This window comes from Taurulus bubalis, assembly GCF_910589615.1.
Source record: "Taurulus bubalis genome assembly, chromosome: 1".
Taxonomy (NCBI): domain Eukaryota; kingdom Metazoa; phylum Chordata; class Actinopteri; order Perciformes; family Cottidae; genus Taurulus; species Taurulus bubalis.
In genome coordinates, this window is record NC_136589.1 from 36,116,227 (window position 1) to 36,141,620 (window position 25,394).

The 25,394-nt window shown below is 40.1% G+C and overlaps 2 protein-coding genes across 2 annotated transcripts in view; both read left to right on the forward strand.

Annotated features, from left to right (window-relative positions):
• The window catches only part of LOC306738796 (myosin IXb), a 28,392-nt gene extending 22,960 nt beyond the window's left edge, over positions 1–5,432 (forward strand). Inside the window, exons 33-42 of the mRNA XM_079220714.1 lie at positions 17–128; positions 237–310; positions 403–595; positions 1,067–1,195; positions 1,475–1,580; positions 1,791–1,922; positions 2,209–2,332; positions 2,657–2,757; positions 2,865–2,980; positions 3,484–5,432. Of these exons, the coding sequence (XP_079076840.1) occupies positions 17–128; positions 237–310; positions 403–595; positions 1,067–1,195; positions 1,475–1,580; positions 1,791–1,922; positions 2,209–2,332; positions 2,657–2,757; positions 2,865–2,980; positions 3,484–3,773 (1,377 nt within the window). The 3' untranslated portion in view covers positions 3,774–5,432. The remainder of the gene's footprint in view (positions 1–16; positions 129–236; positions 311–402; positions 596–1,066; positions 1,196–1,474; positions 1,581–1,790; positions 1,923–2,208; positions 2,333–2,656; positions 2,758–2,864; positions 2,981–3,483) is intronic.
• An 831-nt stretch (positions 5,433–6,263) lies between these two features.
• Positions 6,264–19,773, forward strand: mfsd14a2 (major facilitator superfamily domain containing 14A2; the record flags this gene model as incomplete). The annotated part of the gene is made up of 12 exons (XM_079226814.1): positions 6,264–6,374; positions 9,331–9,426; positions 12,430–12,492; positions 13,864–13,991; positions 14,176–14,290; positions 14,529–14,747; positions 15,643–15,756; positions 16,750–16,821; positions 17,397–17,509; positions 18,996–19,093; positions 19,318–19,475; positions 19,561–19,773. Exons 1-12 carry the CDS (start codon positions 6,291–6,293, stop codon positions 19,771–19,773), a joined length of 1,473 nt encoding a protein of 490 aa, XP_079082940.1. The 5' UTR covers positions 6,264–6,290.
• Positions 19,774–25,394: the final 5,621 nt, after the last annotated feature.

Genomic DNA, 25,394 nt, shown 5'->3' on the forward strand with positions numbered 1-25,394 from the left:
ACTCTCTTCTCTACAGCTTAATAGTCCTCTGGATCACCTGTTCAGCACATACCAGGTGAACATTATGCAGTCGTGTGACTTGTGTGGCTCCTACATCTGGGGAATGGAGAAAGCCTACATGTGCAGTGGTGAGTTCAAAGAGCTGCATAAACACAAAATGTGACAGCATTTATTTATTTCTTTAATATTCAAAAGAGGGGAAACAATTTTTTTTAATCAATTTCTTTTATTTTAAGCTTGCAAGTTAATATGTCACAAGAAATGCCTGAGCAAAATCATCACAGACTGCTTGACACGGTGTGCGAGACAGGTAGATTAACTTTTTTAAATACTCCTACAAATACCATAGTATGATTGATTAACTTTCTTTTAACCTCCTGTTGTATTTGCTATTTGTGATAGGATGACAGTTTGCCAGGCTCCCTTCACTTTGGGGTGCTGGTGTCCGTCCTCACCAGTAAAGCCAACCCTGTGCCCAAAGTGGTGGAGTTGTTGCTGATGCACGTGGAGCTAAACGGCCTCTACACGGAGGGTATTTACCGCAAGTCGGGCTCAACCCGCCAAGCGAGGGAGCTCCACCAGATTCTGGAGACAGGTAAGAAATTCTATGCACATCAGCTGTAACTTGTAATACACAAAATGTTGTTTTAGGGACCCAACTAATCTATTGGGATTAGTCAGTTTATGTTAGACTTCAACATAACACAAGGTTACTTTTACTGTTAATTTGCATGACTGGTGTGCATTAAAGGAGAGCCACGGGATTTCTCATATCCCATATTCATATAGATTCTTTCTTTTTTGGCTTTCTTAGTCTAAACTTCTCTCTTATTGTATATGTTTAGTAATTAGTTTTTTAAATGAAGGAAAATGATAACTTGTATGCTGTGTTTTTAAAACATTTTTCAGGAACTACAAAACTATACTTTTATCATTATGAGGAAATTCCATTATTACATCCTTTGTCCCCTGATTGTGAAGAATGAAAAGTAATTTGATATACTAATGACATGATTGTAATTTTTGTTGGTGCGTTTCATCCATGTGTTCCGTTTTGTGGCATTAGATCCTGAAGGGCCATGTTTAGACAACTACCCCATCCACACCATCACAGGTCTGGTTAAACGTTGGCTCAGAGAGCTGCCGGACCCCCTCATGACCTTTGCCCTCTACACTGACTTTCTGCATGCTGTGGGTGAGTAAATGTTGAAAGTATGTCAAACTGAAAAAACAGCCAATCCCCACATTGGAGAAACTGCGACTAGTCATTTATTTTGTCTTATTTGCTTAACGATGAATCCATTTTCAAAATAGTTGCAGATCAATATGTAAGAATAATCCTTTCAGCTTTACTTGATGGACTTGTCATACATGATCAAAATTCCTGATATGAGTGTTTACTCTGACCTGTTTTGAAGTTTATTGATCTCTAGGACATACAGCCTATTGATCTCCATGTTTGTTTGCACCTCAGAGCTGCCAGAGAAAGCTGAGAGGATACGGGCTGTCTACCAAAAGGTTGATGAACTTCCATCTGCTAATTACAACACGTTAGAGCGACTCATCTTTCACCTTGTCAGGTAGGACAATCTCTTATACCCTTCTTCTGCGTCTACTCATTAACTGTAATGCTTATGTCTTGTGTGTCGCCAAAAGAAAAATATTTCCACAATATTCTCAAATGTGTGATGCAAAGAATCCTCCACTCCTCACAGTGATTATTTGATTCAGTTGTTGACTAGTGTGAGATCAAAGTTATTTGAAATCTTCATGCAAGTGTCTTTTTACAGGGTTGCGAAGGAGGAAGAGCACAATAAGATGTCACCAAGCTCTCTTGCTATCGTGTTTGCCCCCTGCATCCTGCGTTCACCGGATGTGGATGACCCCTTCCTGGGTATGAAGGATGTGGGCAAGACTACACGGTAAGTGATACTGCTGTGAAATTGCTGTGCAGCAGTTGCAATACAAAATGGGAAGAGTGCAAATTAAAAAAGTCTAAGATAACAATAAGGCGGAAATTTATATATACAATTTAATAATTCGTATGGATCATAAAGATATAAAGAGGTCATCGGTAGGGATCAGTCTAGGTGGGGATGCCTGTTTTCAAAATACTGTATGTGCTCTTGTTGGATACACAGTATGTGTCTCTATAGATGGACATTGTTTTTATGGGGGTATATTCATCTTTGACCGTGTTGCCTGCAGGTGTGTCGAGGTCCTGATCTCTGAGCAGTTCAGACGCTACAATGAGAAGATGCAGAATATCCAGGAGCTGGAATATGCAGAGGCCCTGGCTGTCAATCAGCTCAAACTGAGGAGACAAAATACGGTGAGAGAAAACTTCAAGAGCAAAGAACAACACCTGGGTCAAGCAGCCTCTGTCATTGTCATTTAAATGTAAGTTTTTACGTCTGTCGATCTGGCTGGACTAAGATGCATAATACTGAGGAAAGTAGCATTCAAGAAAATCTTAGGAGATAGCCAGAGTTAGCTACGGTCACCCAATATTTATTACATATAATGTTTACAACATTCTAAAGAGTAGATTAACAGTTGGAGCAATTGTTTGGGAATAAAATGAATCTGATTTGAAGCCAGTGTCTTCATTTATCAGCGGAAACCCAGCCTACTCCAACCACTCTGATCTCTGCAGATTGTTGAAACGCCTTCACAGCTGGATGTTCCAGACTGTGGACATTCTGATGAAATGGAGAGGACCCTGATCGATAGGATCAAATCCATCAAGCAAGAAAAGTAAGCTGAGTTTTTTTTTTTTTCTACATTGAAGATAAATGTGCAGTGGATAATGCATATAAATTACATTAGTTTGAATAATAATATCTTGTTTTGTTATTTTTCAGGGTGGACTTGGCCTGCAGGTTACCTGACCTGGAGCCGGAGCAATCTGACAATGACAACCTCGACTCATCGTCGTCGATGAGCTCAGACAGTCTAGAGGACAGCCTGGACTCGGAAGGTCAGTAGTGAGGTACGGTATTTTCACCTTCCTCTGGATTTAAAGAGACAACTCAATTGGAAAGAAAGGGGAAAGGGTGTTTCAGGTTTTTTCACACTGTGGTCCAATAAAGATTTTGCCAGGTTGAAGTTTTTCCCAGGATGCTCCTGCGTTGTTGTTGTTTTGTTTTGCTCGGGCCCTCTATGTTGTCAACTGCTCTACATCACTGGACTGGCCTAAAACAAATACATTAGAGGGCTGTGTTTTTTTACACAGGGATAAAGTCTGAACATGGCCAAAGGCGGGACAAAAAAACAATCCAATCTGAACTCTTTATATATATACTCTTTAACTATATACAGAATGTTTGCCCTTAATAGAATAACTGAGTCTATTTATATCAAATGTCTTTTGTTCATTGTTTCCATAATTAAGCTATAAACCAACACAAGTACTTAGGATTGACTGTGTGTGTATCTACTACAAGCTCATGCCAGAAATGTTTGCCAATCTGATGTTTCTAGTCGCAGGAAAGGTGACCATGCGATTAAAAACCCAGAAACCAAACTGCCCACCTAAACCTGCTGACCTGGCGCAGAGAGTCAGAAGTCTGATGGCTCAGACAGATGCTGCACAGACAGAGTTCGCACCAGGACGAAAGACAGAAGTTACCCAATCCATGTACTTCCTGCCCAGCCAAGCGGACCCCTCTCCCGACAACAAGCCCCAAATCACCAACAACACTTCCATTAGGAACTTTGATGACCTGGACATCCCTTACATCGATGAGGATGAAGATTTAACCTGCTCATAACACCACAAGTTGTAATAATTGGAATATTCTTAAGTATGTGTTCAAAGAAAATTTGTGAATGTCAAAAAAAAAGAACTGTGCACTTTGTTTTATAGACTTGTCCATTTTTCAATGCTGCTATGGAAACAAAGTGCTTTGGGATGGTTGATCGTACGGACTGTCCCGTCAGGGTTTTTATAACTGATCTGGACAAGAACAAATGGCAATTAATCCAAAGTCTCTTTACATGTATGTGATTTTAAAACAATTTTCCAAATTGTACAGGTCACATTTTATAAAAGGTAGGTACTTATGTGAAGCTGTGTGACCAGCCGTGTTTCATCTATAGAGAAAAACTGGTGAGCAATTAAGGATTCAAGTCCCTCCTTTACTAGTGAACATTCATTTGAGCTCCACCACTGTGGTATTAATGTTTTTTATGGCGTTTGTGTGTACCAAAAAGGTCCGTAGGAGAATCTGAGTGCTTCTCCATTATACAGAGCGACATTGCGTTTCGGGGCTCTCATTGAGTGCATTGTTGTTGTTCATCTTTTCCTGTGGTATTGACTGACCACTGATCCAATACACCTGAAAGGGGGAAAGTCCTATTGCTGGCTTTTAGACTGACTGAAAATACTTCCCTCTGTATCTGCTCTTGGTATTGCTAGGCTGTGCAGTTTCACAAAGTAAATGTTTTGAATATACATGTAGATTTTTTAAATATGCATACCTGTACATTTCATAAGGAATAATGCATATTGGGGTGAACATCCTCAGGGTTTGACTTTTGTATAATAAACTGACCATTATCAAATGTCTCATGCTCTATTACAGATGTCTATAACCACTAATGCAGCTTCGACAGCGATACGTCTCTTCACAGTATTTTGCATATTATGTTCAAACATTGGGTAAATAAAATACTGTACATGAAAAACTGTACAACATGATAAAAGAACATGAAATGTCTGAACAGAGCCATATCAAGTAGAAATAAAAGACCTGATTTTATATTAATATTTCAAGATGCTATATTACATTGGTTCCGATGCATCCCTGTTTTATTTATTGAAAGACCACGCTCATGAATAAAGATAGGGAAAAAGCTTGTTAAGTTCCATGTTTTGTTACTACAATTTTATACTTTTTTGGACTACACTAATCCTACAAGAGATACAAGAGAGTTAATATAAAAACAAATGTAATATGATTTATTTTGAATGGTTAAATAGATCAAATATCACCTTTAGAACCATGTATTTGGTGTTATGTGTGGAAACTGAAATTGTACTGCAGGTGGAAGTTGAAGAACCACCCTTTTATGTCAATGAGATCATGGATGAAAATGACACCTCCAGCAGAAAATATTGATTATCTGTTCAATGTAACTGACATGTTAATATAAACTAGCTTGTCAGTAACCCCTTACGTTGTTGGGGAAATTACTCTTTCTTAATCAGAATTTTTTTTGGCTATACATTTCTCACACATACTGTGACAGTTTTCCAGCAGAATCTTTTTTGTAACAATTTTCCACTGCTTTGTCTTCCCAGAAATCTAAAATGCTGAACTTCATTGAATTTGATGAAAACCCCAATGCAAATGAAAAGATAGAGTAAATCTTTTTGATATTTTTAATCACTAGTAAAAAAAATAAACTAACTGCCCAGAAAATTGCCTTTCTCCTGTCTTCTTTACTTTCAAATGGATTTCTGACACTATGCAATTCAATAAAAATGTAAAGCTTTATAGGCATTGTTTGCTTTGATGGTGTTTGTCCTTGTATCTACTTTTGAACATATTTTAACACATTACTACACCATACTGTGCCATTTTATCATTCTTGTGATGTTTTTTGTTGTTGTTAAAATTATGTTAGATTACTGTTTCATTCTACTAAGACATGTATAATGTGTTACTGTGTGCCTACATTGTATTGTATTGGGTTGTGTACACATCTGTCTCTTCTACTTATTTCCCAGTACAATATAGACAGGGCACAACAACCTAACCTTTTCAAATTAACACAATATGACAAATAACAACAACAAATTATTTTAAATATCTAGTATAGGAGATTTCTTCTTGTATACCGAACCCGCGGTGTGATGTTTTGTTATTATTGTGTTAGTGGAAGTAGTTGAACATCGTGTACACTTTCTTCATAAACTCAGCCAATCACCATATAAGGGATTTCCTCTTGTACGTCGAACCCGCGGTGTGACGTTCCCAAATCGCCATTTGAGGATCAGGTGCGCCAACGTTTTTTCTTAACCAATCAGAATCGCGGATTGGATTCACTCACACACTAGTCAACCAATCGTTGAGCGGTGTTGCACTGGAAGGGCGGGTCTACATTTAGTACAGGAAGAAGGGTTGAAGTGAGGTAGAGAAATCATCATTTAGGTAGCTCGCTGCTAGCTGCCCATAGCCGACTTCCGATGTGTTATGAGCTCTGTAGCCGACATCAATAGATTGTTTTAGTTTTGATAGGAGAAACGATGACCCTCTAACACCAAGAATGGACATAAGTTAACAATGACGGGGGAGAAAAAGAAGAAAAAGAGGCTGAACCGCAGCATTCTTCTTGCAAAGAAAATTATAATAAAAGATGGAGGAAGTGTGAGTTAAATATTTATTTATCTTCGTTAAGTGAGCTTGCCATTGAACTAAACTGGCTCTCTGCTACCGGAGTTAGTTAGTAGCCTTGTTTATTTCACTAAAAACGTATCAGTCGCAGCGCCATGTGTATATATCTGTCTGTCTTTAATGGATAACGTTCACCGTTAGCTGAGTCTCGCTCACGCAGCTAGAACGTTAGCGGCCTACGTTTTCACACGTCAGCCCTGGTGATGCTAGCTTGCTAACGTCAACGTTGTGTCATTTTGTTTATCTTCCCGCAGTATTTCAGTTCACCCGAATATTAGTTAATCTAACTGTAAACCAGCACGTAATGTTTCACGGTGTCTCGCGTTTGGTAAAATGCTCAAAACGTCGCATGACGATGCTTCACTATGAGTCTTAGACTGGGGCTTGGTTCACACTGACGTTTGCTCGCTAGCATATGTGTCTAATTGACAAAGTAGTGTCACTTGTCGGTCAACGTAAAATATGCGTAGTCGATAATGTGTTTCATAAATGAGGAAAAGGCAGTACTTTAAAACGCAAGGTTCGCTAATGTTGGTTGAAAAAAAAAAAGCACGACGATTAACGTTAAGTCAACATTCAAGAAAAGCAACAATATTGACTGCCACTGTTTAACAACTGCGACGTAACGAAAGCTTATAACTATATGGTGTCTGTTCATAATGTGGTGCTCGTAATTGGTTAAATATCAGCTTGTTGTTTGCATGTACACTTCGCTGGGTCACTGGCACCTGTGGCCCAGGTGCGCTTCAACCACAATGTGATGCGATGCCCTCAGCAGGAAGCGTCATCCTTAACCTCGATACACAGATCAAATAGACAGCGAACCAGGAAGAGGTTCTAGTGATTTGCCTCGTTTTTAGATGGTGATGGTCTCAAATTAGGCTTTTGGCAAAGAGGGTGTATGGTAGGATTGTTATGAATACAGTGAGGCATCAGTTGTGGTTATGTAATCTGTTGGACATGCCAAATATTCCGGGTATCCATCTAAACACAGATTTGCAATCCTAATGAAGAAAACCCCCAAACTGTTGTTTTCTCTCAGTAATTATCCTGTCATTCTGTTTATGTCCTCCTTTTATACATTTGTTAAACACCTGACATGATGTGGCTTTCTTCCAATGAGGTCCTTAGTTCAGATCATTGTTATTGCCTCACTGTATTACTGCAGCTTCTTCTGACTACTCAGCCCATTAAGATTTCACTTTCAACATCCAATCCTTGATCCAGTCAATAGCTAGATGGCATGTATATTATGTAGCTGCTTGTCATTTCAGTGGAAGGGAAGTTGCAACATCCCTATAATGAGACGTTTACAGACTGTTCCTCTTTTGTCCAATTCAGCAGGTGGTGTGATCATAGACATAGAACAAAATGGGGGGAAGTTTCCTCTGATTTGCCTATGACAACAACTTTAAATGAATTGGTGGAATTATACAGTCCTTCCCAGTAAATCTAACATTGACACTTGTGGCCCGCTCAGTCATACTTAGACCTGGCGACACTTTTTGTGATGCTTTCACTCTCCCTAAGTGGAGAAATGACAGACCACATGAGTGAGTAAACTAGCAGCGAATGTCTATGTTAAGGTGGCCCTGGCCTCCTTTACATTCTCCACAATTATCACACCTCACTGTGATTCCTGTCAAAGATTCTGCTCAGCATCCACGCTCACTCGATCGAACTTCCTCTTCACCATACAGACTTGTATATATTTTGCTGTCCTTCAATAAAGTGACTTCCTCTCTAGGGAGTCGGTTTTACAAACATAAAGGGTGGCAATTTGTGTTTTACTCATTATAGATATAGGTCTATATTTAATGTGACCCAGTAAACTATAGCACAGAATATTTGGTTATTTTCCCTTTGACTCGCAGCTGTAAAAATTAAAATGAAGAAACGCTTCACTTAGATGTTAAAGAATTGTCAGTAATGAATTAAAATCTTTTTTACAAATTATTGTGCCTGTAAATAGGGACAATCACAGAGAACACTTGGATGAAATTCAAATTAAATGAATCGTCTCCGCTCTATTTACGGTCCGTGCATTCACTTGTGCTCAACAAAATTAATTTGGAATAAGAGTAAGGCAATATAGCTGACATAGCAGATTGCATGTAAACAGCTTAACCTTGTCTCAATCACATTAATGTTGTAATTAGACTAAGTATGAAAGGATTAAAAGAGCCACAATACTGCTTTTAAATTAGTCTTGACATTTATGCACCTTAGTCGCTTATGTTCTTGGATCTTCTATTTTGATAGTTTGTGCAGGCACCACTAAGCTCATGTTGTAGGAAAAATTGCAGAATGACTTGTGGCAATAAAAAAAATAAACCCGCTTAATTTTGGCTGCATATATGCAGCATTTTCTCTGTAAGTTATCAGGTTAGAAAACGATACAATTTCCATTAGGTTTTTTATTACCTAATTGTCTCCAGGATGCAGCTAATTTTGTATGATTTTCCCATCAACTTGTAAAGTCAACCTAATGGAGTTACTGTGAATTGTATCAATTTCCTTTTTGAAAAGTTCTCTTAATCTATTTGTGTGCAGTAATCACATTATTTGTGTAGATGTAAATCCACTAATTGATTGTGTCCCATGAGCAGATTTCAGTACGACGGTATTATTTATAATTTTAATTGAAGGAAAATCACAGAACAATCCTGATTTCTTTTAGTGGTTTAGTTCAACATTGATCAAGTAAAAAAACTTGCCTTAGTGTACATGCTTATTCCAAAAGTCCAGAAAGAAAGAATATTTCATATTTGCTTACTTAATCGATCCCAACTGTGTGCTGTGCCACAGGATCAGGTGATGCAAACGCTGTTCGATTTGTTATTGTGTTACCGTTTATGATGCATACAAAAATTGTTTGTAGCTTCTTGGCTGACCACCTTTCTATTTGTATTCGTCTGTCTCCATCCAGCCACAGGGAATCGGTGAGCCCAGTGTTTACCATGCTGTGGTGGTCATCTTCCTGGAGTTTTTTGCATGGGGTCTTCTCACCACCCCAATGCTCACGGTAAGCCCGGACACACACTCACTCTCACGTAGACACACTGTTATGTAAACGGACATTACCGTTTGTAATATATTCGTACGCCTACACCTCTCTTTTCTCGTATCCCAGCCAAAGAGTGGCATTTCCTATTGACTGGAATCATACAAGGTCCATCAGTGTCTGTGAATGATTGAATTCCTAATCAAATGAGTGAGGCCCTGTGTGACGCAGTTTTGTTTTGTGTGCATTGGCAGATGTTTTGCCAAGTGCTAATGGCCTGAGAAATATGAAAAGGGCATCAAACTGCTACATTGTCTGAGCACTAGTTCTTTGTTGAAAAGGCTTATCAGGGGGTCACTGGTTTGTGTTGTCAGGCCGCAGCACAGATACCGGCGAGTGGTGTGGTTTTCATATTTGCTCCATGCAACTCAGACAACATTATTTCCAAAATGTAACCTGTGTTTTTAAATTTTTTTGGCACCAGAAGAACATTAAGCCAAAATTTAAAAAAAACACAGATGGGTCGTTTCCTCAAAGACAGGTCTAATTTGTAAGCAAAGTGCTAAGATCATTAATAGTGGTGACATGCTTTATTTCATACAGCCAGGATTGTGTATTAATAGTTGTCCTTATTTTGACAGTGGCGTTCCATTTTTCAGCCAAGCTCTCTATTTATTTAAATTGGGTTTTTTTTTAAACTTTTTTTTAACGTTTTTTCTCTACGTAAATTACTCTGGATAGAAACTGGTACCTCAGACAGATGAGTAAACCTCTGAACGCCACAGGATGTGAACCAGACAGGCTTATGCAATGCAGGCTTTCCAGCAGCCTCTTGTTTGAAGAGGTTGTATGTGTAACTGTTGAGCATTAATTACTGGGGGTTTGTAAAGCCTTAATTACTAGGGGTTTGTTGCACTCAAGATCCCTGGGCGAAGGTAGGATTTGCATTTTGGACTAATCAGAGGGCGCCTGAAGATGAGAGGGACCGCTTCACTGCTCCCAATGAGCGTACTGCTTCATTAGTATCCAGCAGCAACAGTAGTCATTGAGCATTCACAGTCTGTGTGTGTTGGGTAACTGACTCCCAGAGGAAGAGAGTCTTAGCCATGCCATGAGCTTTTCCTTCTGTACCCCTAAACAATAGCTCGATCTTGTTATTTAGTCTTAGTCGAGCTACGGATGTCCTAATTTACACCAAGGCTTCATGTTCTCACACCAGTGTCAATGACACTGACGGTATGGACTTAGAACTGGACTCTCCTTTCCCCTCTTCCCAAAAATACAGTATTGTAGGAACAGTGTCTGAACGTATCCTGAAATACTTTCTAGTCTTCCACCCAAGGCGCTTTGACAAAACATTTATTGTTTCTCACACACATTCATACACTGATGGAAGAGGCCAAACGGCTCATCAGACTGTATCTCCAGAGCCACAGCCACCCCTTAACTGGGTTTTAAGTGTTGTGAGACATATCATTTGTTTATAAGAAAGCTTTAGCTATATACAAATACATTTGAATTTTTATACAATGAGTAAACATTTTTATTAAAGATGCTATATACGAGATTGGGAGCATTTATTAGCTCTCAACATGGAGAAGGCCGAGCTGGCGTCTTCTGGCTAACAGTGCTTATAATGTAAACAACTGCAAAAGTGCTGGCAGAGCTAACAGTGGTTACTTGAAGGGGAACAAGAGGGTGCTTACTGTGCTTCGGCACCAGCATTTTTAGCTGGAACTGCTACTGTTGATGTTGGCTGCCAAATTCCAATTATAAACATTTTCTACCATTTTTAAGATAAAATGTAGAGGCTTGCTCATGCTGACGGGGTATGCATGGCAAGAGTTTGATATCGGAGCATTTTCTCTGTAAAACGGTTTGTCTAAAAATCAGCAAATGTTGGAAGATAATGTTACAAAATTAGAAATTTGACAGAAGTGAGATTATTTTCTTCCCTGATATATTTCCGCTAAAATAATTCATGTTCAACCTTTGCAGAGCTGAGGGAAACAAACAAACACAGTTGTAATGGGTAAATGTACTAATTCATGGTTGTTGCTCGACTGGGTGCCTGGACGTCACATGTAACCATGCCAATAATAAGTACAGACCAAAACCTAAAACTATTCAGGTCACTTCACTGCTCCTACAGTGGAGAGTGAGTTTGTCCGTCAGGTGTAAGCAAAACATCTTCAACTTTCCTCTCTTTCCCTTCCTGGTGAATGTTTATCTTTTGATGTGTCATAGCTGTGGACAATTTGGATCGTCTCAACCCAAAACTTGTTTGTTTGATACAACTCCTGTGGGAAGACTGTGCTGAGAATGTATTTTAAATCTATACTCCGGTTTTCTCTGTTCATTTTATGACAGTAACAGGATTTAGTGCTCACATGAGGAATGCCAACAATGTTTATCCGCAGAGTGATCCCAACATTCAACTAAGTTTCAGCAAGCCATGTGCCGTTTGGTCTCAAGAATTAAAATCTTATTTTCCTTGTTTTTATGTTCAGTCTTTTTATTTTCCCGTATTGTAGCACTTTGTCTAGCAACCATTCCTTCAATAAATGCAGCACAACGTTTATTATTATTAATGTATAAATACCTAAAATGGCTAGGCATTAGACTATTAACAGGTGTTTGATAGAGAAAATTCAAAGATATGGTACTGTTGGATAAGGCTGAAAAGTGTGTGTCTGTCTGTGATAGTTATGTCAAATGTTGAATTATTTGTCTATTATTTGTAATACATCTTTGGTAGGTCTCTGAAAACGTATAAAAGATATTTATGTTTAATGTCGTTCATGTTTTTGTTGTGACAAGTTTAAACATCCTGCCATCGGCCTTAATGATTTTGGTTTTCTTTTCTGGATTTCAACCCCCATCATTTGGTTGATGTTTGTCCAGTTGTTTTGTTCCCTAGTTATAGTTTAACTCTGGGAAAAACAGTGTAGGTCATTGTTTGAAATGTGATGCAAACTATGTGGTTAATGTGGTTTCATGTGGCATTATCTGTTTGTTTTTCAGGTATTACACCAGACATTCCCCCAACACACATTCCTGATGAATGGACTTATCCATGGTGTCAAGGTAAGTTATCAGTACACGCAAACAGAATATTCTGTCTCATGACGGCAAGTTAGCGGTGATGCCATGCTAGCAAGTTATTCAATGTATTTAGTATAGCCCAAAATCCAACAAAAAGCCAGACAGTAAGGCATGCCAGCAGCCTGTTTTTAGCACTAAAGCTGCCGTTAACAAATATTGTTTCTTCTTCAAAAAGATTGTCCTGCTTTTATTTGCCCTTGGAAGATTGGGTGATAATGTGCACGCTTGTTCAGCGACGCCCTGCTTAACACCAATGTAGTTGCAAGTAAACGCCTGCAAACTGTCCAGTTACCCGAGCAGGTTCCCAGCTGGCTGCAGAATATATCATAGAAGCTCGTTGAGCGCCAACTGCCTCAAGTGCACCTTCGTGGTCCCAATTCAGGGGAAAGGAGTGCGTGTCTAAAGATAGTTGGAGAGTACATGCTTGTAATTATTTTAGATTTTATATTTTCTTGAAAAAAACATTGGACCTCATTCAGTGATATGTAATTATTTGATTGTGACAATAATTAAAGAGGATGAGAAGACGTGACCACTGAAGAACACAAAACAATCTGTTGTCTATATGTCAACACCATGGATTGATTGCTTTTATTGTGACAAAAAAATCCTGTTTTCTTTTTTTATACTTTATTTTTTAAAGAGACAAAGCTACAATAAGACAAACGTACATACATGGACCAAAAACTTGGTCACCTATACATTTATGCTGATGGTACACTGATGGAAATAAATGTAAATTCACCCAATAACAGATCAGTGATGATCCTGTGAGGTCACAAACACAATCCATTTTTCCCAATACTTAAAAAAATTATCAAACCGTAGATTCAGCAAGAAAGTCATTCTCTCCATATTTTGAACATCAGTTACAATATCTGTCCAGTCAGTCTCTGTTGGAGGCTTGGCCTGCAGTCACTTTCGTGTTACAGCTTTTTTGCTGGCTGCTAGTAATATCTTTAGCAAATATTTGTCTTGCACCAATAGGTGATCTGCGATATTGCCCAAATAAACTGTGGAAAAGGAACAGTCAAATCCATCTCCAAAAACAGTTTGTATTACTTGCATTACCACCTGCCAGTATGGCTGAATGGCTGGGCAGCTCCAGAATATATGGAAATGATCTGCCAGCTGTTCTCCACATTTCAAGAAAATCCTGTTTTGATGAGGACAAAAACAATTTTGAGGTCACACAAAAACATGCGTAACCATGTGTCGATAATAATGTCCCCCACTGGTTTTACTTCAAAACAGACCTCAAAGCAAAACCTGCAGGTTTCTGTGTACTTGAATCACAGTCGCTGTGCACTTGTGGTCTCTTGTGCCTCATCTTTGGCTCTCCATCCTCTCCAGGGTATATTATCATTTCTGAGTGCTCCGCTGATTGGAGCGTTGTCAGACGTGTGGGGACGCAAATCCTTCTTGCTGCTCACGGTCTTCTTCACGTGTGCACCCATTCCACTGATGAAGATCAGCCCATGGTGAATACAACACACTAGCAGCTCTATCTGGTTATTCAGTCTTGTTGTATTAGGTTGCTTTACAGTACTTCACCTTCTTCCTAAAAACAACTGAATAAACTATAGCCCCAAAATGACTAATAAACAACATTATAAACTTCCCAAATGTAAAATTACAATGTTAAAAGCTCTTTTATTCTTTCAGGTGGTACTTTGCAGTTATCTCCATGTCCGGCGTTTTTGCCGTCACCTTCTCTGTGATCTTTGCCTACGTGGCAGATATCACGCAGGAGCATGAGAGGACCACAGCATACGGTTTGGTAAGGAGATGGTTGACCAAACAGTCATGTTAAACAATGTGTCTTTTAAATGCCTCAAGTGTGATTCATGAGGCGATTATCAGTGAAGAATTATGCCTGTATAGTTTTCCACTTTTCAAAACTGAATACGTTCTCAACCAAAGGGTCCTAACCAATTAGAAAATATGAATAAATGCATTTAAAAAAAACAGATTCGTCCCTTCCTGCTTTGCTCAGCTCTGCATCTCGCTACCTCCAGGTATCCGCTACCTTTGCAGCCAGCCTGGTTACCAGCCCGGCCATCGGAGCCTACTTATCTGTGACCTACGGCGACACCTTGGTGGTGATCCTGGCCACAGCCATTGCCCTGCTGGACATCTGCTTCATCCTGGTGGCCGTACCGGAGTCGCTGCCAGAGAAGATGAGGCCAGCATCATGGGGAGCACCCATCTCCTGGGAACAGGCAGACCCCTTCGCTGTGAGTAACAACATCACACATTTTGTTGTTCACTATGACCCAGTATTATGCACAGGTTTCTTCCCAAACAGCAGTTTGATTGCAGTGAGTTTGATCAGCTCTGTTTTTGTTTGCAAACCTGCCAACCTGTACGCATTTAGTGTAGCCTGCCTGCTTTTTGACATCCAAGTACGCTGGTTCGGGTTTTTACTTCAAGATACGCAAAAAAACGGCCATTTTCTTTTTTTTTCTTTCTTTTCTTCCTTGAACACCTGGATGGAAATGGATAAACAAATTAGCTATGCTAAACGAGAGACATGGGCGAAACATTTCTTCTCCAATCATTTATCTTTCTACCAATAAATAAAGACCAGTGGTGCGTTACTGCGTACAAAAGCGTTTAATGTCAGTAGCCTGTAAGATCAACCTAGAAGTAGCTGCAGGAAGCCTCCCAGATTGGTGAGGCACTTTGCATCTTTGTCGCTTAACAACCTGGACACCTGATTATAGAAAAGTGCAGTCAAAAAACAATTCTCACCAGCACCTGTGTGTAAGTTTGTTAGTAAGTTATTAGTCGGCAGTATGAGGGTGACTTATCAAGTCTTTTTGTATTTTGGTTCCTATCCCTCCATTGCAGCTCGCTAGGAAACACTGTCCAGAGAAACGAAACAAAAAACAGAGAGAATTTTGTACTAAAAGTACTATACATTTAGAAGATACTCACATGGCAGTTCAAATATCCATGGTGATTATGCCAGGGCATTGGGCCTTTTTAGATGTTTTTTTTTAATTTATTTTTGGTATAAATGAAGGCTCATTTAAGTAGAAAACAATGGTAAATGGTCTCCACTAACACTGCGCATGGCTATGCAGCTATCAATTTAATGTTGAATCGTTCTTGCTGTTCTCTTGGCAGTCGCTGCGTAAGGTGGGCCAGGACTCCACGGTGCTCCTCATCTGTATCACAGTGTTTCTCTCCTACCTCCCCGAGGCTGGCCAGTACTCCAGCTTCTTCCTCTATCTCAGACAGGTAACGCGCTGCTCTTTTACACTTCCAGAAAGAACATAAACATGACTGGAAGTTATCCAAACATTGTTTGTACACATCATGTACACTTGTACACCACATGTAAAAGCATCTACTCATCCAAATGTGACATGGAATTGTGATTTAAGGATTCATCTGTAAACCGTATTCAGTCGACAAAAACAGCAGTTTCTCTGTCGTATTAAATCTATTTTTGTGGCGTGTAAAATTGATTTAAAAATCTTCGGAATCTAAGACGCTGCTTTCTTACATGAAGTTGGGGTTTGTTATATTTGGTATTAATATGGCAGCGTCATACTTTAACCATTTTTTTGCTAGCAAAAAGCTGGAGTTTCTACAGAAAAACTCAAGGAGTAATCTTTGAACCGGTTGGGAGAATTTTTCCCCAACAAACGTTTGCCGCCATAAAAATAAAAAACGATGTATTTTAGAAACGCAAGTAGCCTAATTTAGACTCCTTCAGTTGTTTACTAAAGGTACAGTAGCTCCTGGCAGCTTTGAGGTGACGTGGAGTCCTTTTTCAAACTGCTTGAAGTTAGGATTGTTTAGTTTGCGTTCACGATGTCAGATGAACCAGTCGGGCAAGTCTGAAATACCTACCATCTTGAAAAAGGACCACATAGTAGTTCTGGAGCATTGAGGCTAACATTGCTCTTCACACCTTCCAGTTCCCTTCATGCCGAAGTTGCTTTATCATGTATTTAAATGAAACGCACCTCGCACCAGCTGCCCTACACCTGAGGCTGCCTGTATTGAAGGAGATAAAGGGCAGCATATTTGACCTAAATACAAGGGGAGAAAATAGGTGCACCTTTTCGTTGTTCCAAAATGCAGTTGTACATAGCATGTGTTTACAAAAGGCCACATACAAACCCGTGGAAATCGAGGGAAGGCTTTGATCAACCTGTTTGTCTGTGACTGTGCTTGTTTTCACATGTTCTAACTCATGTTATCTGAATGCTATCTCCCCCTCAGGTCATACACTTCTCATCAGAGACAGTGGCTGCCTTTATCGCTGTTGTGGGGATCCTCTCAATAATAGCCCAGGTACTGAATAAGACTACTGTTGTTGAATAACATGTCAAATTAAGTCATCTCCTCCTCGTGAATGTTTATTAATGTTATTCTTAATTTTTAATTAACATATTCCAGAGCCCATGTTGACGAAAGTTGAAATCAAGTCAAATTGTATTTGTCTTGACTTATTTGCATCACGCTTTAGAATCTGTACAACAAACCACACCCTTAAACCACAGTGGATTAGAACAAACTAAGAGAACAACAGAGGACAGACAAACATGATATATGTGTGAACAGTGTAGACAGAAATAACAATACGGTCTTCAACTTGCTTATTTTGTCCAAAAAACAACCCAAAGCTATTCAGTTTACAATCACAGGAGACAAAGAAAAGAAAGCAGCAAATTTTAACATTTGGGTGGATAGTTTATTTTAAATATTGTTGCAGATAACTTTTCTGTCCGTAGATTAATCAAGTGTTTGTTTCAGCTCTATGTAAGAGTCAAGACTCCAGTGAATTGAAAATGATTCAAACTACTTGCTGCATTACTTTATGCTTCCTGAGAGCTTACTTGTGTGACCCGTGTGCTGTGTTTCTGCAGACGGTGGTGTTGGGGATCCTGATGCGGTCCATAGGGAATAAGAACACGATCCTGCTCGGCCTCGGCTTCCAGATCCTTCAGCTGGCGTGGTACGGCTTCGGGTCTCAGCCCTGGTTAGTAGCATCTAATACGCGTTCATCTTTTCACTGCATTCATTCAAAGGGGCAGACGCACCACACACTAAGAAACGGAAATGAATTGAGAAATATGGTTTTCGATTTCACTATGATTCCTGGAAGCAAAGTTTGATTTACATGCCTCCATCTGCAGCTCAGATTCCGAATGTCCCGCTTGAGTTAGAAGTGATACGTATAAATCTGATCACACAGCAGTATAATTCAAGCAAGCAAGGAAGGAAGTTTGTCTAATATGAACAGGCATTTCCTGCAGCATTGTGCAAAACCAGTCATTGGCATAATGGTGGCTCATTCAACCCCAGTATATTTAACTTGTGCACGGCAAGATGGAGAGTATTTATGTTTGTTTTTTTAAACTTCCAAGTAAAGAATTCACAAAATACTTTTATGACAAATCTTTGTGGAAGTCAGATCTGCTGAAAGTGTGTTATTTTGCTTTTAATGTTACTCAAATAATATTCCAAGAACCTAAAGATACGGTCAGATACCAACCATAATCTATACATCTAAAGATACCCAACCCTTTGTGTCTCAGGACCAATCCTCGAGTTGACACTAGTACATGCACTATTGCAATTTATTTCATTAGAATTTCTGGCTGTTTGTTGGCTGTTGTTGTAATGCCTTGACAAACCACCAGAGGGGAGCATAGTCTTATTCAATAGTTCGTGAGACTGTAATCTGACAACTGTGACTCTATAAAGGCATCAATATAGTGTTGTAACTCAGAAGATTTCGTTTGACCAATGTCAAAATATTTTTTTTTGCACAGGCATTTCACTGTCAGGGAAGTTAGAGATTCAAAAAAAAATCCCAAAGCAATAGTTCAACTATTGTTTGACTTGAAGTGTGTAGATATGAAGAAAAGGTGCTTTTACGAAACACCCACCACCCTGACACACACCGGTCATAGATCATAGCAACTGCGTTAGTTTGGTTAGCTGTTTCTGCCTTGAGGGGAGGGCAGAGTGACCCATTATATCCATTGATTCTGGATGAAAGCATTCACAACATGTCGTCTTGTTGCTGCTCTCTGCTTTGGTCAATACCCAGGAAATTGAGGTCAGGTTGTTCCATGTTCACAAAAAAAGAGGAAGAAAAAAGACTTCTAGAGTCTCAACATTGTAACTCCAAAGCAGTCACATGATGATTTGAAAACGAAAACATACACATCTTTGTCATGGTTTTAGTTTTTCATAAATTGAATGAGAAGTACAACAGTATGTCAAAGTAGCTTTGACATTTCTGACTTTGAGGCTCAGTCACTGCTTATTTATATATAGATGTAGTTTGGTTACAGAACCACATTTTCCACATTTGATTTTAAAAACAAATCAAATTTAAGCCATAATCTTTGAACCATAGTCGGCGTAACGATCTTCAAGAAATGTATTAATCCACTTCTTGAAAGGTAAAAAAGTTTTGTTTGCATCCTTAACAAAAGTTGTGTTGTTGTTTGTAGGATGATGTGGGCCGCTGGAGCGGTTGCAGCCATGTCCAGCATCACTTTCCCCGCCATCAGCGCCATCGTGTCCCGTAATGCAGACCCCGACCAACAAGGTAAGTTACTCAACTGTTAACGTCTCTCTCTTTTTTCTGTTTGATAAAATAAGCATGCATCAGATTTTGATTTTGCTACATATGAACTTAAACACAGTCTTAAATAAGCGCCGCTATTGATTAAGTTATTATAATCACAGTTCCCTGCATTCAATGCTACATTTAGTTACTTTTATTTTACAGATGTTCCTGACAGTGTTGTGTTTGTATCCTTCTGCGTGCAGGTGTTGTCCAGGGGATGATTACTGGAATCCGGGGCCTCTGTAACGGTTTGGGCCCTGCTCTTTACGGTTTTGTCTTCTACTTGTTCCACGTGGAGCTAACTGACACGGACGGCTCTGAGAAAGGTGCCAAACCGAACATGGCCAACCCCACTGATGAGGTAGATACACAATACCGTTATGCATGCAAATAATAAGTTGCCCATGTGGGAGCTGTGCATCATCAAAATGTTTCTCTCTTCTCAGAGTGCCATCATCCCAGGTCCACCCTTCCTATTTGGTGCATGCTCAGTGCTGCTGTCTCTGCTGGTGGCACTGTTTATCCCGGAGCAAACGGGGCCCGGCGCGAGGCCCGGCGCCTATAAGAAGCACAGCAACGGGGCACAGAGTCACTCCCACAGCCCTCAGGGCAGCGGGGCCGAGGGCAAGGAGCCGCTGCTGGAGGACAGCAGTGTATAACCACAGCTAAGGGGGGCAGGCAGCGCTCCAACCCAACACCCCCGCACACACGGACAGAAATACACATTTTACCACATGGACACACTCTCACCTCAGGCACACATCAGACTAAAGTGCCATGAGGAGGTGTTTGTGTCCACGGCACAAAAGTGAGCACTCCTTCCTTAGCCACCTTTTTTTTTTCTTTCTTTTATTTTTTAAGCGGGTTATTGTGAGGACTGTCTAAACACCCTATACGACGAGAGTGTGTTGAGTATTCTTTTGGGCTGCTGTGGAAAGGTGTGTGTGTGTGTCTTGCTGAGCTGGACTCTAATCCTTGGTTTCTATAAAGCGGTAACAGAGTGGAGCATACAACAGCTTGTCCCCTCCTGGTGCAAAACAGAACAGGAGTGATTTGGTTTAGAGTGAGTGGGGTGGATATCAAATGTTACTAAATACCTGTGTGATTCCTCTTATTCTTCTGTATCCAGTGAAGTGGCAACTTTGTCTGTTTGTCCAACGGGAGTGTAACAAACAGTCATGTTGAGCACTTGCCTGCTGGTCTTTCACAAGCTAAATTCTGTTCTGATGCTTGTCTTTGCAAATACAGCTCTGTTAAAGTGTCCGAGAAGGGAACACAGTTCTTCCTCTGAATGCACAGCAACAACGTTACACCTATGAGGGGAGTCTCTGCGAACCGTTGTTGGGAGAGGCGGCTGCCTAATCTAGGTCAGGATGGGTCAACCAGTTCAGATATAAAAAGCTTCGCAAGACCAGACTTTGTTTAAACATCACACTTCTGACAGAGAGAGAGAGAGAGAGGTGTGTGAGAGAGACCACTTTATTAGCCGGAGCTGTTTTTCAGTGTTTACTTGCCATTCTCTAGATTAGTAGTACAGTTTGGGTTGTATATTTTTCTCTGTTCGAACTGCCTGTATGAAGACCGAGGTCTGAAAAGGCTCAGTAATCGTGCGCTATCGCTCTCATCGGAGCAGTTACAAACTTTGAATTCCTTTTTGGTTACATGCCCTTTTTGTTTCTTTGTTTCCTGACATATATCACCATCAGGGTTAAGGCTTACAGAACCATGGTTTTATTTTACAAGCCTCTGGACCTTTTGGAGCTAGAGTGTCGCTATCAGCATGTCAGTGGTGGCACTGACTGTTAATACGGAGTCTTTGAGTTAATATCATTAGGTTAAACAGAATATCACTCGTGCTGCTGCGGTAGATTATTCAAAGGTTAAGTGTGATGTGGCGGATATACATTTCTACAGTGATAATATGAACAATGAAATGGTTTCACAGAACCCCCGAAATTTAAGCTTCGATTAACAGGCCCTGGAAATCTATCAAACCATAACAAGCAAATGGTAGAACTTTCAGATGTGAAGCACCTCAAGGAGCTGGCTTTGAACTCACAAACTGACATTTAACGGCCTTCAGATTCCATACAAACAAAAGCCATTTGGCCATTGTGAGACCAGTTCAGTCCACACTAACCTGCCACGTAGAGGGAACACAGCTGGCTGCAACAGTAGTTTAGACTTGTAGAGGGAGAGAAAAGTTTGTCGCCCCCTACAGGCAAGGAAGGTAACAGCTGTTAACAAACGTTAAAGTTGTGCATTTGTCTTCTTAAAGGATGATGTGTGATGAGTGCTTTATAAGGTTTTACATTTTCCACACCTTTTCAACGTGATGGAGTAAAAATATAGCATTAAGTTATAAGCGCTCAAGATTCAGTTAGTTCATAAAAACATAACAGTGCTCGCATCCTAATCACAATACCATTACCAAAATAAACACCCATTGGATAAAACCAACACAAAATGATTAAAATGAAAAAAAAATGTAATAAAAAAAAAACTAGCCACCTACAAAGTAACCAGGCAGACAGAGGTTACATAATGTCTTTGATAGAATTATGAATGACCCAATATTCCTTAGGAAGTATGATCCAGTCAACACGCAAAATGTAAAACCTCAAATACGTACGTGTCAAAGCTGCAGCCTGTGTTCTGTTTCCTTGCTGTGGATGGTGGACGTCAGCATTTCTGTCTGCAGGTCTAAATTGCTGCTGTTATCTTTCTTGCCAATAGGCGGCGCTGGTTGCACATGAACTGGTTTTGGTGGCTCGCATCAGTGACACTGTGTTCCCTTTGTTCACATATTGTGCTCGTAACTGGTAAATTATCCTAATCCCAATTTTCAGAAGTTGATTTATAAAATGCCTCAAGTGCATTTAATTAGCCAAAAACAACTTGATATGGATTAGTAGCTTCCAATGGGTTTCATGCTGTTTAACCTTATCTGAAGAGAAATGTACGTCATATATTTTGTGCCAATTTTTTTCTGGGTTTCATACTGTGTGAATGTGTGCTTGTTCAATTGAGTGATTTTGAATATTTTTCATTGTTTTGTTTTCTCTTGTCTTAATTTGTTTGGGCTGCATTTTTGTTTTATTTTTTTTATAGCTTTTTAAAACTTCACCCAGTAATTTTTAGGAGTCTTTACAACATTAAGGCGAGATGGTAAATTATCGACTGTCCATCTGTCTGTCTTTCGAGCTCAATCGTCATTTAATAACAAGCATTTCACTGTGGTTAGTTATATTTGATATTTTTCTCAGATTTATCAGTAGATGATAACAAAAGTCACTGAACGTTCAAAGCCAAGCTGTACATGTTGACCCCGCTATACCCTCAACATTTTTGACTTCTTAGTTTTCATTATTTCAGAAGGGGTGTTACTAGACAGAAGGCCATTGGTGTTGATTAATCTCTGAATATCAAACTTTTTTATTATTTAACATTTATTGGACCAACACATTGAATTCAGATCCTACTGGATAGAGGTAGATTCTGCACCAGCCCCATGTGCACTCGTACAGCTTTCAAGCAGACAACTGTAAATGTACTAAAATTACTCGTACGTACAGTGTATATATTTATTGCTCAAGGAGATGGCCACCTCTCGGTCTATTTGGGGCAATTATTATGATATGTTTCTCAAGAGTTACCTGCTGGCAACTCCTGTTTTTAGTACGATGTGGTTTGTGGCCTGAACCTCCTCTCGCTCTCTCTCGCTCTCGCTCTCTCTCTCGTTCTCTCTCTCTCTCTCTCTCTCTCGCTCTCTCTCTCTCTCTCTCTCTCTCTCTGTGTGTGCCTAAAATTAGCCAAGAAATGAGTATGGCAACATAAGTAAATGGTGGTTATTATGTAAATATGGGAAACTAATGACAAACTATTTATTAAAGGTTTATTGTACAATGAAATGTTTGAGTTTGCCTCTGCGGGTTCTGGGGTGTTTACATACATGTTGTATCATCATGTTCCTCTATCAATTTATAATTCCTTTTAGTGTTATGTTTAAAATGTGAATCCTGGATTTTATGTCTGCTAAATCCCATTAGAGCCCTTTACAAACTTTTACTTACTATTCAAAGAACCAGACTTTTTGTTTAATGCTCTAACATGTTGGATGTTTGTTTAGTAATCCTGCCCTTCAGTTATATTGAGGCTCTAATGCTTTCCTCCACTTAGACGCTGTGTATACTCAGCTGTTATTAATGCACAAACCCTAAGCTTATTTACTCTCTGTGGTCTGAGCCTTTCTTTGAGGTCACATGCAGGCAGTAGTAAAGTCTGGCAGAAACCCTCAACAAGTCCGTCACGCTGCTTTCCCCTGAACAAGTGTGCTAGGGGCGAGTGGTTCGATCCAATAGTCATTTCGGGGCCTGAGTAATACAACTTTTTATTATTATTTAAAAGCAGCTACGGTGAGGGGAGCGTGATGTGATTTTCTGAATCTCTTTTTTTGTCATTCTCTGTAGTAAATAGATTATCTTTAGGTCATTGCTGAGCGCACGCACACAGAAGCATGCTACCAAGAGCGTTCATGTGCTCAGGATGTAATCTAACATGATTTGTTTATTCAGGTTGTTGATCCTATTGAAGCTATTGTCTGTAGTATTGACACTTTGGGCCCGCCACTGGGGTGTACTGCACCACATTACAACACGGACCACAAATATGCATTATAATCCTTTACTTTTTCTATAAAGACATAAATAGTCTAGTTGTATTTATTTATCTTTTTGGAATTTGGCTTTATTTAGAAACCGTTGCCTGGTGTATGAACAGGTTGAGAATAAATCATTCAGAATTTTTTTTAAATCTTAATACATTCATCAAGGGTTTGTTTCACTCGTATGTTGTGTTTTCTGGTTTCCTACAGAAATCGGCAGCATAATATGAATGTAAATGTGGGTGAATTGACTGTTGACAATTGGGCTAAAACAAAACGTGCCAACATGATCCTCCGCGAAATTAATGGTGCTTTCACATCACTTCCACTCTTGATTTTTGAAAGCGACGTGTCTACCGAGACGGAACGGAGAAGAATCGTCAGCCACATTTCCCCTCTACATTTACAGCGTGATCTCTGCATGCCTGAGCAGTCTGCCGACATCATCACATCCCAGCAGATGGAAGGAAACACCAGCGGGGCGACGTGTCCAAGTGGAGCAACAGGTGCTGTGCAGTCTTAACCTGGGATAGAGGCGATATTACTAGATATACTGTAATCCATGCCCATTGTTTCATGAGAAGCCCTCTCACAGCGCTGGGCACTGAGGTAGGTGGTGGTTTAGTCCGATAGACTCATCAGCACAACAGGGTTTCTTATAAAGTGCATACTGTGGCCTGTGAGCTTCATAAATCTAGTGGCTGGTGAAAGAAAGATGACCACCGTGCTCCAGTTTTATATCCCACTTTGATTTTAGATCCCTGTACATGTAAAGGCTTGCAGACTCATGTTTGACATGTATAATGTTATTTTCCCATTTAAAGCACTCGTGGCACTAAAAGGACGAGGGGGTGGATGTTGTAACTTGCAGCCTCCAGTGCTTGTAGCTACACAACTCGTCAACAAACAGTAGGCGCCAACTCTATGGGAATTAGGGGTTCACAGTTTTGTTGGGATTAACAGCTCTCTGGCAGGGAAGGGATTGAGCATGTTTTAACAAGAACAACTTTGCTGAGCGCTTCAGAGGAGCTACCTGATCACTTCCAAGGCGCGCGTGTGCGTATGTGCGTGTGTGTGTGTGTGCACGCGCGCGCAAGAGTCCCTCTAGAGTTTCCCCCCGTCATTTAGTTGTGCTCGGGTTGGGGATGAAAAGAGGCCATGTGACTATTTGGGGGAGCTGCTGGAATGTATTGTGATGCAGAGTCGCTGTCATAGCACATTTACTTTCCAGGCTTCAATTAGGTGCATGAGAGTGGAAGAGTGCTTACATGTTTGAAAACCGGCCTCCTGGTCTTGGCTACAGGCCATACACGGTCCATGGCACCGTTGCTATAAATGTGAGTGTCCATTAACCTCAGAGAGGCTGAGCATCCATCAAGCTCAGCCTCAAAACATAACGTATTGTTTTTGCTAATACTTTGAATGTCAGCAGGAAGAAATCTTTCTTTAGCACCATAGACACAGTGGGAAGGGGAAGTGGACCCAGTGGTGGATGTCCCACTCGGCCCTGACACACGGCAGCATCTTTTCCTGTGGTGGAGAAGTGTAGCGTACTGGCGTCTAGGAAGAGCCCTGGAATGAATCATGTGTGAACCTCATTGTTCTTCCAGTCAAACA